The 12845-nt window shown below is 39.2% G+C and overlaps 1 protein-coding gene across 1 annotated transcript; it reads left to right on the forward strand.

Annotated features, from left to right (window-relative positions):
- Nucleotides 1–7101: 7101 nt before the first annotated feature.
- On the forward strand, nt 7102–12603 carry LOC311501338 (major histocompatibility complex class I-related gene protein-like). The gene is made up of 7 exons (XM_084563100.1): nt 7102–7552; nt 7756–8028; nt 8627–8905; nt 9275–9577; nt 10059–10151; nt 10449–10466; nt 10572–12603. The coding sequence occupies exons 1-7, from the start codon at nt 7504–7506 to the stop codon at nt 10619–10621; spliced, it is 1065 nt and encodes a 354-aa protein (XP_084419226.1). The 5' UTR covers nt 7102–7503; the 3' UTR covers nt 10622–12603.
- Nucleotides 12604–12845: the final 242 nt, after the last annotated feature.

Genomic DNA, 12845 nt, shown 5'->3' on the forward strand with positions numbered 1-12845 from the left:
CTAAGAATCCTCTAAGAGAGCTCCTATCTTAGCCTAAAAATTCCTAGCTAGAAGTCTTAGCTTAGGAGTGATTCCAGAAAAATCTCAGAGAACTCTTAGCAAGGAATGGACAGAAACTCTTATCTTAGTGAGGAGGCGTGGTTGACCCCGTTGCTAGGTGTGAGTCATCATTTCAAGAGGTGTGATTGGTTGATCCTAAAACTAGATAAAAATACAGTTTTGGTGATAACTGGCCTAGAATGGACGTCAAATTAATAGACTTAATAACAGAATCTAATCTCTATGAAGACTGTGTAATTATAAATAATACTTTACATATAAATAAATAAATAGTAAGCTATACTTTAAAAAATATCCTATAAAATGTGTGATTAAACTCAGGCCCACTTGCACAGTATTCACATGTTGATAGTTCTATTTATTTGCTTTCATTCATTTACCATGCTGGTAACATTTTGCACTTCACCCATTTGGTATTAACGAGGGTAAAATGGCTCAGCTTTCATCAGTTTCTGTGATTGCTAACCGGCCTAGAAGAAGCAGTGTTGGTTGGTTCAAATCTTCCAAAAACTGAACAGAAGAAATGAAGAAGGAAACCCAACTGTACAGAGGAACAGTGTTTGCTTCTGGATCAACTGGTCAATGAGAATAAAAGTGTTTAGAGACGTAGATTTAGCCCCAAGTCATCACTGCTGCATTGTTGCATTTTTGCATTTTTCCTGTTGCTAAATACCTCAGTGTTGTGATGACTTTCATTTCCAGTGACATTGCGATTGTAACAAGCTTGATTGTCATTCAGTGTTTGGAGAATATCTCTCCTGTCTCTTCTTTCAGCCATTTTCTCCTCTGCTTAAGAAATTCCTAAGACTCCTAAAAGTCCTCCTTATTTTTATTTATTTATTTAAACAATTAACAAAGGTCAACTTGGGAACCACACCGAAGGCACCTGCGGGAGGGTAACAGAGAGGAGTTAGTAAGTCAGTCTGGGCCGTGATCCCTCACACAGCCTCTCTTTTAAACTGAGAGTGGTGGCAGCCAAAGACTACTGGGCACTGGGAACAGGTGCCCCGAGTTATTGCAATCAGCCTCAGAGAATGAAACCACACGCACACATGCCCACAGGGGCATCATAATATTGTGAGCGAGCAGGTTCTCCAAGAAGGTTCTGGGTTTGAACCTTCCTGTCCTATTTGGATCCACTCACATTCTTCGTTCTTCACAGAAAAGGAGCCATGGACCAATGAATTTATCCCATTAATCCAAACAAGCGCTCCAATTTATACGACCACATACACTATATTACCAAAAGTATTCGCTCACCTGCCTTTACTCATTCTATGAACTGAAGTGCCATCCCATTCCTAACTCATAGAATTCAATATGATGTCGGTCCACCTTTTGCAGCTATTACAGCTTCAACTCTTCTGGGAAGACTGTCCACAAGGTTGAGGAGAGTGTTTATAGGAATTTTTGACCATTCTTCCAAAAGCGCATTGGTGAGGTCACACACTGATGTTGGTCGAGAAGGCCTGGCTCTCAGTCTCCGCTCTAATTCATCCCAAAGGTGTTCTATCGGGTTCAGGTCAGGACTCTGTGCAGGCCAGTCAAGTTCATCCACACCAGACTCTGTCATCCACGTCTTTATGGACCTTGCTTTGTGCACTGGTGCACAGTCATGTTGGAAGAGGAAGGGGCCCGCTCCAAACTGTTCCCACAAGGTTGGGAGCATGGAATTGTCCAAAATGTTTTGGTATCCTGAAGCATTCAATGTTCCTTTCACTGGAACTAAGGGGCCAAGCCCAGCTCCTGAAAAACAACCCCATACCATAATTCCTCCTCCACCAAATTTCACAGTTGGCACAATGCAATCTGAAATGTACCGTTCTCCTGGCAACCTCCAAACCCAGACTCGTCCATCAGATTGCCAGATGGAAAAGCGTGATTCATCACTCCAGAGAACGCGTCTCCACTGCTCTAGAGGCCAGTGGCGGCGTGCTTTACACCATTGCATCCGACGCCTTGCATTGCACTTGGTGATGTGTGGCTTGGCTGCAGCTGCTCGGCCATGGAAACCCATTCCATGAAGCTCTCTGCGTACTGTACTTGGGCTAATCTGAAGGTCACATGAAGTTTGTAGCTCTGTAGCAATTGACTGTGCAGAAAGTCGGCGACCTCTTTGCACTATGCGCTTCAGCATCCGCTGACCCCTCTCCGTCACTTTACGTGGCCTACCACTTCGTGGCTGAGTTGCTGTTTTTCCCAAACGCTTCCATTTTGTTATAATAGAGCTGACAGTTGACTGTGGAATATTTAGGAGCGAGGAAATTTCACGACTGGATTTGTTGCACAAGTGGCATCCTATGACAGTTCCACGCTGGAATTCACTGAGCTCCTGAGAGCGGCCCATTCTTTCACAAATGTCTTGTTTCACAGTCTGCATGCCTGAGTGCTTGAATTTATACACCTGGGGCCAGGCCAAGTGATTAGAACACCTGATTCTGATCATTTGAATGGGTGAGCGAATACTTTTGGTAATATAGTGTATGTCGTGTGTACATGCTCTCGACTACGACCCATGGGAGCGTTTCTTGACTAGCGCTCCTACCGGTAACAGGAGAGTATTGCGGATTGCGGGGATTAATCCACTATCGGTATCAACTGTTGTGATGTTAGTTTACACACAGGTTCAAGATGTCTGGTGCACTTAATTGGCAAAAACAAATGAGCAGATACAATATAAGTTGCTAATTCAGTTGTAAATCTGTCAGATATGATTACCTTACATGATTTTTCTCATTGTTATTTAAAAGAAAAAAAGCATCCTTATCTCATGGGCTGAGCCCTCAAAAGGCTCTCTGAATCTAAGCCTGTGCACAGCTGTGTTCATGAAATGTGAAAATCCATACTTTGTTGTAGGATTATAATAAAGATATTGTTGGAAAGGTCTCAACCTGGGGAACAGCATATGTTAGTTAGGGGATTGTAAATGCCTCCTTCTTTGAACCCTGACTTCTGTGAAGATCTGAAGGGCTGTAATTCTGCATCAAAAGGGGCTATAGACATGGGACAAAGTGTTCTAGAAAGCTTATGAACTCAGCTGTGTGACTATACCTAGTGGATATAGAAAGAAAGTGTGGGCCTTGTTCAAAATGGTAAACATATCTTTTCACCCACTTGACAATTATATACTTAAATTCTGGTCACAGAAATGTGTTTCCCACACCCTTAAACCCCCAGCTATGTATTCATTTTATTATTTATAACCTCCTATTCTAGGAAATCACTAATCGTTGTGGTCGTGATGGTGGTTTCAGTTTAATTACTGAGCAGGAAATCACATTCACATGAAGTTACCTTCTAAGCCAGTTGGGCCGGTTACACCACTGTGGGATGAATATGTTAATGTTGTACATGGGTTTCTCCTCATTATGTTTCCAACAGTGAGCTATTATTATTACTACTACTACTATGTGTCAAACTGCCTTTTTTTCAGTATTTATTAAGTTGGGCCTGATTCTGTACCGTTTCTCTTTTTTAATGCTAATGTTTTGTGTTGTTAAAGCTAAGATGTTTTTTTATGTTTATTTATGTTTGCGTGTTTCATATTGCTAAGTGTCTAAATGCCTAAACAGAATTAATGACATCAGGACCGTCCACACCTTATGATGGTATTCTAGAAATCTGAGCTCACCTGAACTCTCACAGCAGTTACTTGTTCTCTTGCAGCTCAGAGTATTGATTGAACTTTAATGTGGATGTAGATCCTATAGAATATGTTTAAATGCTGAACCCAATCATCTGAGCTGGTTTTAGTTCATACTGTGATTTAGGTTGAAAGCTGGCACATTTGTACCTGTGAATGAATAATTACAGTCTTTCCAATAAATCAAATCAGAAAATATGAATCTATCTCTAGATCTTATCATGTGTTTGTCTTCCTGCTGCTTCATCTAAAGCTGCTTGTCTCTACTTTACTGCTGCTAAAGTCCAAAACACACCAGCTCAGGTAACACGTAGAACTTGACCCATTGGACATGATGCAGTTCTTCATGTGTCCCGTGCTCCCAATAAACTCTCTAATATAGACAGAGTGAGTTTATTTTTCTAGCAGTGTTTCCTGGTGAGTCAGTTTTCTTCTTATTCCTTGTTGTTTTTAAACCAGCATGTCTTGACTGTTGAATGAAAAAGGTTGAATAAAAAGGTCACATATGACTAAAGCATGCTACTGAAACCATTCAGATTGTACTGCAGTGTCTGCATACCAGTGCATCACACAATGAATAATCATTTAAAATCATCTTTAGATATTTGTACATCACTGTTCATTGTGATCTCTGTTGTCTCTCTCTCTCTCTCTCAGGTGTTCACATTTTACAGAGGATAGAAGGCTGTGAATGGGATGAAACGACTGGAGAGGTTACTGGTTTTAAACGGTTTGGTTATGATGGAGAAGACTTCATTGAACTGGATCTGAAGACGTTGACGTGGACCGCTCTGAAACCAGAGGCTGACATTATCAAACAGAGATGGGATAATGAGAAAGTTACAATAAAAGAAATTGAGCATGGCCTCACTCACATTTACCCTAACTGGCTGAAGATGACGTTGAAGTATGGGAATAACTCTCTGCTGAGAACAGGTAGGGTCACATGACCTGATGTAGTTTGCTGAACACTATACTGTTTATTGTATATTTGTTGTATTATCAGTTCAATGAGTCTGACTCTTTTTGATTGTCTTCTGTCAAAGATAGAGAGATGTTTGGATTTAAATCAGTGCTGAAGCTACGATAAACTGTTCAATATATCCTTAAATATACTATATGACCATAGATCAGCCTCATCTGTACTTTGTATTTGAGGTTAATAAGCAAAGATTAACAAACTTGAACATGCTGGTATTATCTTAGACTTAGATAAACTTTATTCATCCACAAGGGAAATTGCTTGGTCACAGTAGCATTAATACTCTTAAGAACCACAGATAAAAGATTAAATAAAATAGTATAAGCAAAATGTACAAATTAGCATATATAAATGTACAAGAAATAGAGATGGAAGAATATATATTATATACACAGGGATGATAGTAAGGTGCAATAGTGTCCATTACCATGACTAACATGGAGTTATCTGTTACAGAAAGGTGAGTTGTTGTACAACTGGACAGAGAATGGTATGAAAGTAGTCCTGTAGCGTTCAGTGTGGGAGCGGAGCTAGATCAGTCTGTTCGAGAACGAGCTCCGCTGCCCCTCTATTGTCTGGTGTAGTGGATGTGACGGATTGTCCATGATGGAGAGCAGTTTGTCCAGTGTCCTCCTGTCCCTCACTGAGACAAACGTCTCCAACTCACTGCCAATCACATGACCAGCCTTTCGGATCAATTTGTCGATCCTACTTATGTCCTTTTTGCTGGTGCTGCTCCCCCAACAAACCACAGCAAAATACAGGGCACTCGCAACAACAGACTGGTAGAACATCTCCAGCAACTTGCTGCATACGTTAAAAGACCTAAGCTTCCTCAGGAAGTAGAGTCTACTCAGTCCCTTCTTGTACACAGCATCACTGTTGTCCCTCCAGTCCAGCCTGCTGTTCATGTGGACTCCCAGGTACTTATAGTGGTCCACTACTTCCACATCTAGGCCCTGGATGGTGATGGGCTCCACTGGTGTCCTCTCCCTCCTGAAGTCAATGACCAGCTCCTTGGTCTTGTCCACATTCAGGAGTAGGTGGTTTGTCTGGGACCACTCCACAAAGTCTTCAATCAGTGTCCTGTACTCCTCCTCATGTCCATCACTAATACACCCAACCACTGCAGTCATCAGAGAATTTCTGCAGGTGGCAGGACCCAGAGCTGTACTGGAAATCGGAGGTGTAAAGAGTGAACAGAAATGGAGACAGCACAGTCCCCTGTGGTGCCCCCACATTACTGACAACAGTATCAGACAGGGAGCCCCCCAGCCGCACAAACTGGGGCCTGTCAGACAAGTAATCAGTAATCCAGGAGACAATGGAGGAGCTGACACCCATCCTGAGCAGCTTCTCACTCATCAGAAAGGGCTGAATGGTGTTAAAAGCACTGGAAAAAAAACAAAAAACATGATCCTCAGAGAGCTCTTCCCACCATCCAGGTGAGAGTGAGCACGGTGCAGCAGGTAGATGACAGCATCATCCACACCAACATGAGGCTGGTACGCAAACTGAAGAGGGTCCAAGTTTGCGTAATTACCCAGGAACACGGAACTGAAATGGAACACAAGGGAACATACACAGACAACTTGACAGAGAAAAAAAGGAAAGTCAGGACTATATGTAGCCACATGGGCAGAGGGGTTAAGGAGACACAGGTGAAACTAATGAGGGCGGAGCCACAAGGAGAAACCAATCCAACAACAAAAGGGGGAAACACAGGAAGTAAAACAAGACAAGAAACAACAAGGAAGAACTTTACAAAAAAAAAAGCAATATAAACACACAGAAAGTATTCAAAATCCAAAACAATGAAATTGAATGTGTGATAAAAGTAACTCCATGATATTTTCTACACAAATACAAATGTTTTTTTTCCAACAATAAGATTTTTTTTATATATATATAATTAGCTTATAAGCGTTCTTCTAAGTGATACATAAGAGTGTGTACAAACTTTTTATTTTGATGAATTATGTGCCTAGAATCTGTGTCACTCCTCTCTGCTGATAACACAGTGTTACTGTACAATGTTACTAGAAGATGTTATTGTTGATTTGGGTCTGTTAATTTTTAGATTGCATCTATTTTGGTGAGGCCTCTCTAAAAAAATAAACAACTACGAACATCACTGACAAATGCTGAAGCCTTTTCTTGGTCCGCTGTATGTTAGACTCCCTGCACACTAAAAGAGAGAGCAGTATCATCAGATACTTTGAAATGTTGCCAGAGAAGGTCCGCCATGAAATGCTGCCGTCCATTTTTGCACACGCATCGTTGAACTCTGGGGTATTAAAGCACTCCTGATTAAATGAGACCATAAATCCTGTCAGTTTGTCATAGAATCCAGTAGGTGGCACTGGTGTTAAATACCAACAGAACAGAAGTGACAAATACCTTCAGCATAACATAACATAACATAACAACATAACATTAGTACACCTCTTAAGGATGTCACCCAGGAAATATGTGCAATTTCAAAATAAAAGCCCATGAAAAGGTCTTAAAATGAAAACTATTAATAAATAAAAAACGAAAATCTCTGTCTCCACAAACTGATTCCTCTTCAGACTTTACACTCGCTATTTATTTATTGACAGAGTGACTGACTGAATGAATGAATGATTGCGAAATTACTCTCATCGCTTTTATTTTGAAAAGCTGTTCTTGCAAGCACTCTGAACAGATTCATACTACAAAACTAAGTGTGGGCTGGCTTTACCTCAGTCAGCCTTTACTTTCTGATTCAGCCTCCCAGCTCGTTACCAGCTGATTATTTGGTCCAGTGTCTTCATCACAATAAAATAAAATCAGGATGAAAACGTTGTTCTACCTGCTTCTCTTGTGCCATGTTTCATCATCAGGTAAGATCACATTCACATTCTTTATCATCTTTTCTTTAAACTCTTTCCACTCGATCTTACATGTTTATCTGAGCCATGGCTTTAACCGCTCTGAAACAGCTTATATTAAATATTAGCCTAAATCCATATTTTAATTTATTATTATTTATATAATTTTTACTATTTAATTTACATTGACATTATATTTGTTGTTTGTTCCACAGTGAAACGCTCACTAAACTATTACATTACTGCATCCTCTGGAGTCCCAAACCTTCCAGAGTATTTGAGTGTCACAGTGGTTGATGACATCCAGGCTCTATACTGTGACAGCAACAAGACATCAGAACCAAGAGAGGACTGGATGAACAAATTACTTGATGAGAATCCTCAAGTCTTGAAATGGTGCACTCAGCAGTGTTTTGAGATTCAACCACAAATCATCAAAAACTTGATGAACAGTTTCATCCAGTTCTTCAACCACAGTGAAAGTACAGGTAGGCCTACATATTCCAGGTTTTCTAAACAGTTGGTTTGGGAAGGACATTTCTCCCCACCAGTCATTTAGAACTGAAGGAGCTTCTTGGATGAAACATTTCCATTTGACATCCCATGTCCTGGATGACTGAGAACCTTCACACTCAACAGTGGTCACCAGCAGATGGTTACCATCTATCAGTTCAGCAGTCTTGGATGTAAAGACAACTACTTTAGTATACATGACAAATGAATCACCTGATCTGATTTAGGAGTCCCCAGTGCTCAGCTCTGGTGTGTGCTCTTATTCCCTCAAGTTATAACGTCTAGATGTGTAGAAACACTTTGAGTAGTAGGCTACCAATCAGTAGAAAAGCCCTAGATAAATACAAGACCATACCACTGACTTGTGTTTCACATGAATGTCTTGACTGTTTGTTGAATGACTGCCCCGTAAATAAAAAGGTCACATATGACTAAAGCATGCTGCTGAAACCATTCAGATTGTACTGCAGCGTCTGCATACCAGTGCATCACACAATGAATAATCATTTAAAATCATATTTAGATATTTGTACATCACTGTTCATTGTGATCTCTGTTGTCTCTCTCTCTCAGGTGTTCACATTTTACAGGTAATAGAAGGCTGTGAATGTGATGAAACGTCTGGAGAGGTTACTGGTATTGAACGGTATGGTTATGATGGAGAAGACTTCATTGAACTGGATCTGAAGACATTGACATGGACCGCTCTGAAACGAGAGGCTGACATTATCAAACAGAGATGGGATAATGAGACAGATAGAATAAAACAAATTAAGGAAATATACAGTAAGACTTGTCCTGAGTGGCTGAAGCTGAGTTTGAAGTATGGGAATAACTCTCTGCTGAGAACAGGTACAGTCACATGACCTGATGTAGTTTGCTGAACACTATACTGTTTATTGTATATTTGTTGTGTTATCAGTTCAATGAGTCTGACTCTTTTTGATTGTCTTCTGTCAAAGATAGAGAGATGGTTGGATTTAAATCAGTGCTGAAGCTACGATAAACTGTTCAATATATCCTTAAATATACTATATGACCATAGATCATCCTCATCTGTACTCTGTGTTTCAGGTTAATCAGCAAAGATTAACAAACTTGAACATGGTGGTATTATCATTATTATGTTAGCCAATATATAGTATGTCTGTTCTAGTAGTATTGATTCTTTAACTTAATTTCATCATCTTTGTTCCCCCTTCCTCCTCTCTCTCTCTCCAGACCTCCCCTCAGTGTCTCTCCTCCAGAAGACTCCCTCCTCTCCAGTCAGTTGCCACGCTACAGGTTTCTACCCTGACAGAGCCATGATGTTCTGGAGGAAAGATGGAGAGGAGATTCATGAAGGAGTGGAACATGGAGAGATCCTCCCCAACCATGATGGATCCTTCCAGATGAATGTTGACCTGGACATTTCATCAGTCTCACCTGAAGACTGGAGGAGGTACGACTGTGTGTTTCATCTCTCTGGTGTGGAGGACGACATCATCACCAAACTGCATGAAGAACAGATCAGAACCAACTGGGGTAAGAGGAAATTAATATTGTTGGATATTTTTTATATTTGAGGTTTTGTGTTTCAATTCAGTTGTAAATTTAACTAATAATAAAAATCAGTGAGTTGTTTCAACAAAAAACAACAAAACAAACATATAAGCCACTGAGTATCTGCTGTACCAGTGATTGTATTGTCATTTTACGTGGTGGATCTATTGAATGAGACTCGTAAAAACGTCAATGCAGTTGCATCAAACATTTATTCACAATCTTCAATTTAAATTATCCAAAGGATTTGTGAACTTAGCCAATGTATTCTTTAAGAATTGCTTCATTTTTTAGTGTTCTTTGGTCATGTTGTCTGTGTTTGGTAGTTATGGTAGAGATGAACAGTAGCAGTCAGTCTTGGTTCATAAAAACAAAACCATATATTTATGGATGACTGTACCCCTGTTCTCACCTGTTTTATCTGACTGTTCTTAATCTTCTGTCGTTGTTCTTTCTTCAACAGAGGAGCCCAGTAACATGACCACCATCATCATCACTGTTTTTGTTGTCGTCTTTGCAGCAGCAGCTGGATTCGTGGTTCATAAAAAGAAACAAGGTGAGCTACTTTGATTTAGTCTTTGAGTTGAATCCTACAATTTGAAGTATCCAGCAGTAAAAGCTGAGTAAGTCTCAGAGTCAGGAGAAGTCAGGAGAACATGACTATACTATGATGATGAGGGAGAGAAGTGATGAAGAAAGAAACAAAGTGAGAACTAAACAGAAGAGCAGAGTGGATTTATTCTTCAGGTTGAGTGAGTAGAAGAGGATCATATTCACTGGAGATAAGATGATGAAAGATATTCTGACATTAACAACTGGAACTGAAATGACCTGTCTTTACTTTTCATTTCAGACCAAAGGGCTCCACCTGGTAAGTAAAACTGATTTTATTTTGTTTCAACTGATCTAACAAACTGTTGATGATTTCTCCAGACTATGAGTTGACCTTTAACTCTGTTTGTTTCTGACCTTACAGATAGTGAGAACAACACTGAACTCTCTGACATACCGAATCCAGAAACCTAGCTGACAATATGTTTTTCTTATATTTTAAAGTGTACAATAACTTACATGAATTACAGTTGAACACTAAATACACTGTCCTACACTTGTTACTGGATAACTGAAACCATGTTCTTTTCTTTTGTGGGACAGATTCATCATAGTTGTGACGTTTACAGTTAGAGACCAAATCAAATCAAGTTTAGTGGAACCAGGTAGTGATGGTGGTTTAATTACTGACCAGGAAATCACATTCATATGAAGTTACCTTCTAAACCAGTTGGGCCGGTTAATGTAGTTAAGTGTGTAGTATAGTTTCACAGACTATGTGACATTTGTATAGGTCAACATATGTAAGGTCAGGGACCAGAAATGTCTCTTTCCCCACTGTGGGATAAATAAAGGATGATCTCATCTCATCTTAATTTATAAGTCTACACTATAAATGTGTTTTTCTGCTTTGCTGGTTCCTAAATCTCTGTACTATGTCTCTCATTAACCTGTTCATCCAACAGTGTCAGTCTAATAACCCTCTGTAGAGACAACAGCTTCGAAATACACTGGTGTGTAAAAAAGAATGAGTATAGTAAATACACTGCAGTCTTCATGTTAATGTTGTACATGGGTTTCTCCTCTTTATGTTTATAACAATGAACTACTACTACTACTACTACTATGTGTCAAACTGGCTTTATTCAGTTTTTATTGGATTGGGCCTAATTCTATAGCATTTGTCTTTTTCATTCTAATGTTTTGATATCGTGTTGTTAAAGCTAAGTTTATTTGTGTTTTTCTTAAGAAAATATAGTTTAAAAAGTGTCTTGTTTTATATTGCTAAGTGTCTAAATGCCAAAACAGAATGAATGACACCAGGACCGTACACACCTTATGCCCTTTTTTTTTTTTTTTTCAGTTTATATTAAGTTGGGCCTAATAGTGTAGCTTTTCTCTTTTTAAATCTAATGTTTTGATATTGTGTTGTTAAAGCTAAGATGTTTTTCATGTTTATTTGTGTTTGTGTGTTTTATGTTGCTCAGTCTCTAAATGCCAAAATGGAATGAATGACACCAGGAACGTACACACCTTGTGATGGTATTCTCTAGAACTCTGAGCTCACCTGAACTCTCACAGCAGTTACTTGTTCTCTTGCAGCTCAGCGTATTGATTGAACTTGAACGTGAATGAAGATCCTAATGAATATATTTAAATGCTGAACCAATCATCTGAGCTGGTTTTAGTTCATGCTGTGATTTAGGTTGAAAGCTGGCACATTTGTACCTGTGAATGAATAATTACAGTCTTTCCAATAAATCAAATCAGAAAATATGAATCTATCTCTAGATCTTATCATGTGTTTATCTTTCTGCTGCTTCATCTAAAGCTGCTTGTCTCTACTTGTCTGCTGCTAAAGTCCAAAACACACCAGCTCAGGTAACACGTAGAACTTGACCCATTGGACATGATGCAGTTCTTCACGTGTCCCGTGCTCCCGGTAAACTCTCTAATATGGAGGACAGAGTGAGTTTATTTTTCTAGCAGCGTTTCCTGGTGAGTCAGTTTTTTTTAAACCAGCATTTTTTCAGGAGCCCCTCCTCTGTCACATGGACTAAAACATTTGGCTGGTGTTCAACATCAAATACCCAGTTCTACCTTTGCATTTTAGAGTTTCGAATCACAAATCATCTGAAAAATTAATTGTTTCATCAAAATCTTCTTATTCTCACAAAATCTGTATTTCTGCATTTTCCTTTAATATTTGGTGAAACTGAGTCTTTTTAAATCATCATCAACATCTCTTTGTTTCTAAGTTATTACAATTATACCTGAAGATAAGAAAATGTCCTGACAGTGAGTTTTACCTTGGTGACCAGTTGATGGTTTTTGTCGCCCTCTAGTGGAAGGTCACTGAAACACAGCTTTCACTGAGAGTCTAATCAAACCAAGACATCCAGGCTGGATTGTGGTCTTCAAAAGATTTTTTTCACACGTGTCATTTTAACAGGGCTTACAATTGGTTTAACTGTAAAAAGAAACAATAAACTAATTGTTAAAGTAGAAGCTTACAAGCTACACTTCTATATTTACATTAATCATCCTTTCATAATAATTTCTTCTTGTATTCACTGGTTCATGTTTTTGCATCTTTTTCATGCTGACCTATAGCTTCAAATGAGTGGTTAGAGATGTATGTATTACGTATGCATTATTATTCTGACTGTTGTAATGTTTATATCACTTAGTAAGTCAT

Source organism: Chelon labrosus, assembly GCF_963514085.1.
Source record: "Chelon labrosus genome assembly, chromosome: 16".
Classification (NCBI taxonomy): domain Eukaryota; kingdom Metazoa; phylum Chordata; class Actinopteri; order Mugiliformes; family Mugilidae; genus Chelon; species Chelon labrosus.

Coding starts and splice junctions, on each gene's coding strand:
- LOC311501338 (XM_084563100.1), top strand. CDS start 7,504: ATGAAAACGTTGTTCTACCTGCTTCTCTTGTGCCATGTTTCATCATCA. Junction 7,553..7,755: donor GTGCCATGTTTCATCATCAG/GTAAGATCACAT, acceptor TTTGTTCCACAG/TGAAACGCTCACTAAACTAT. Junction 8,029..8,626: donor CAACCACAGTGAAAGTACAG/GTAGGCCTACAT, acceptor TCTCTCTCTCAG/GTGTTCACATTTTACAGGTA.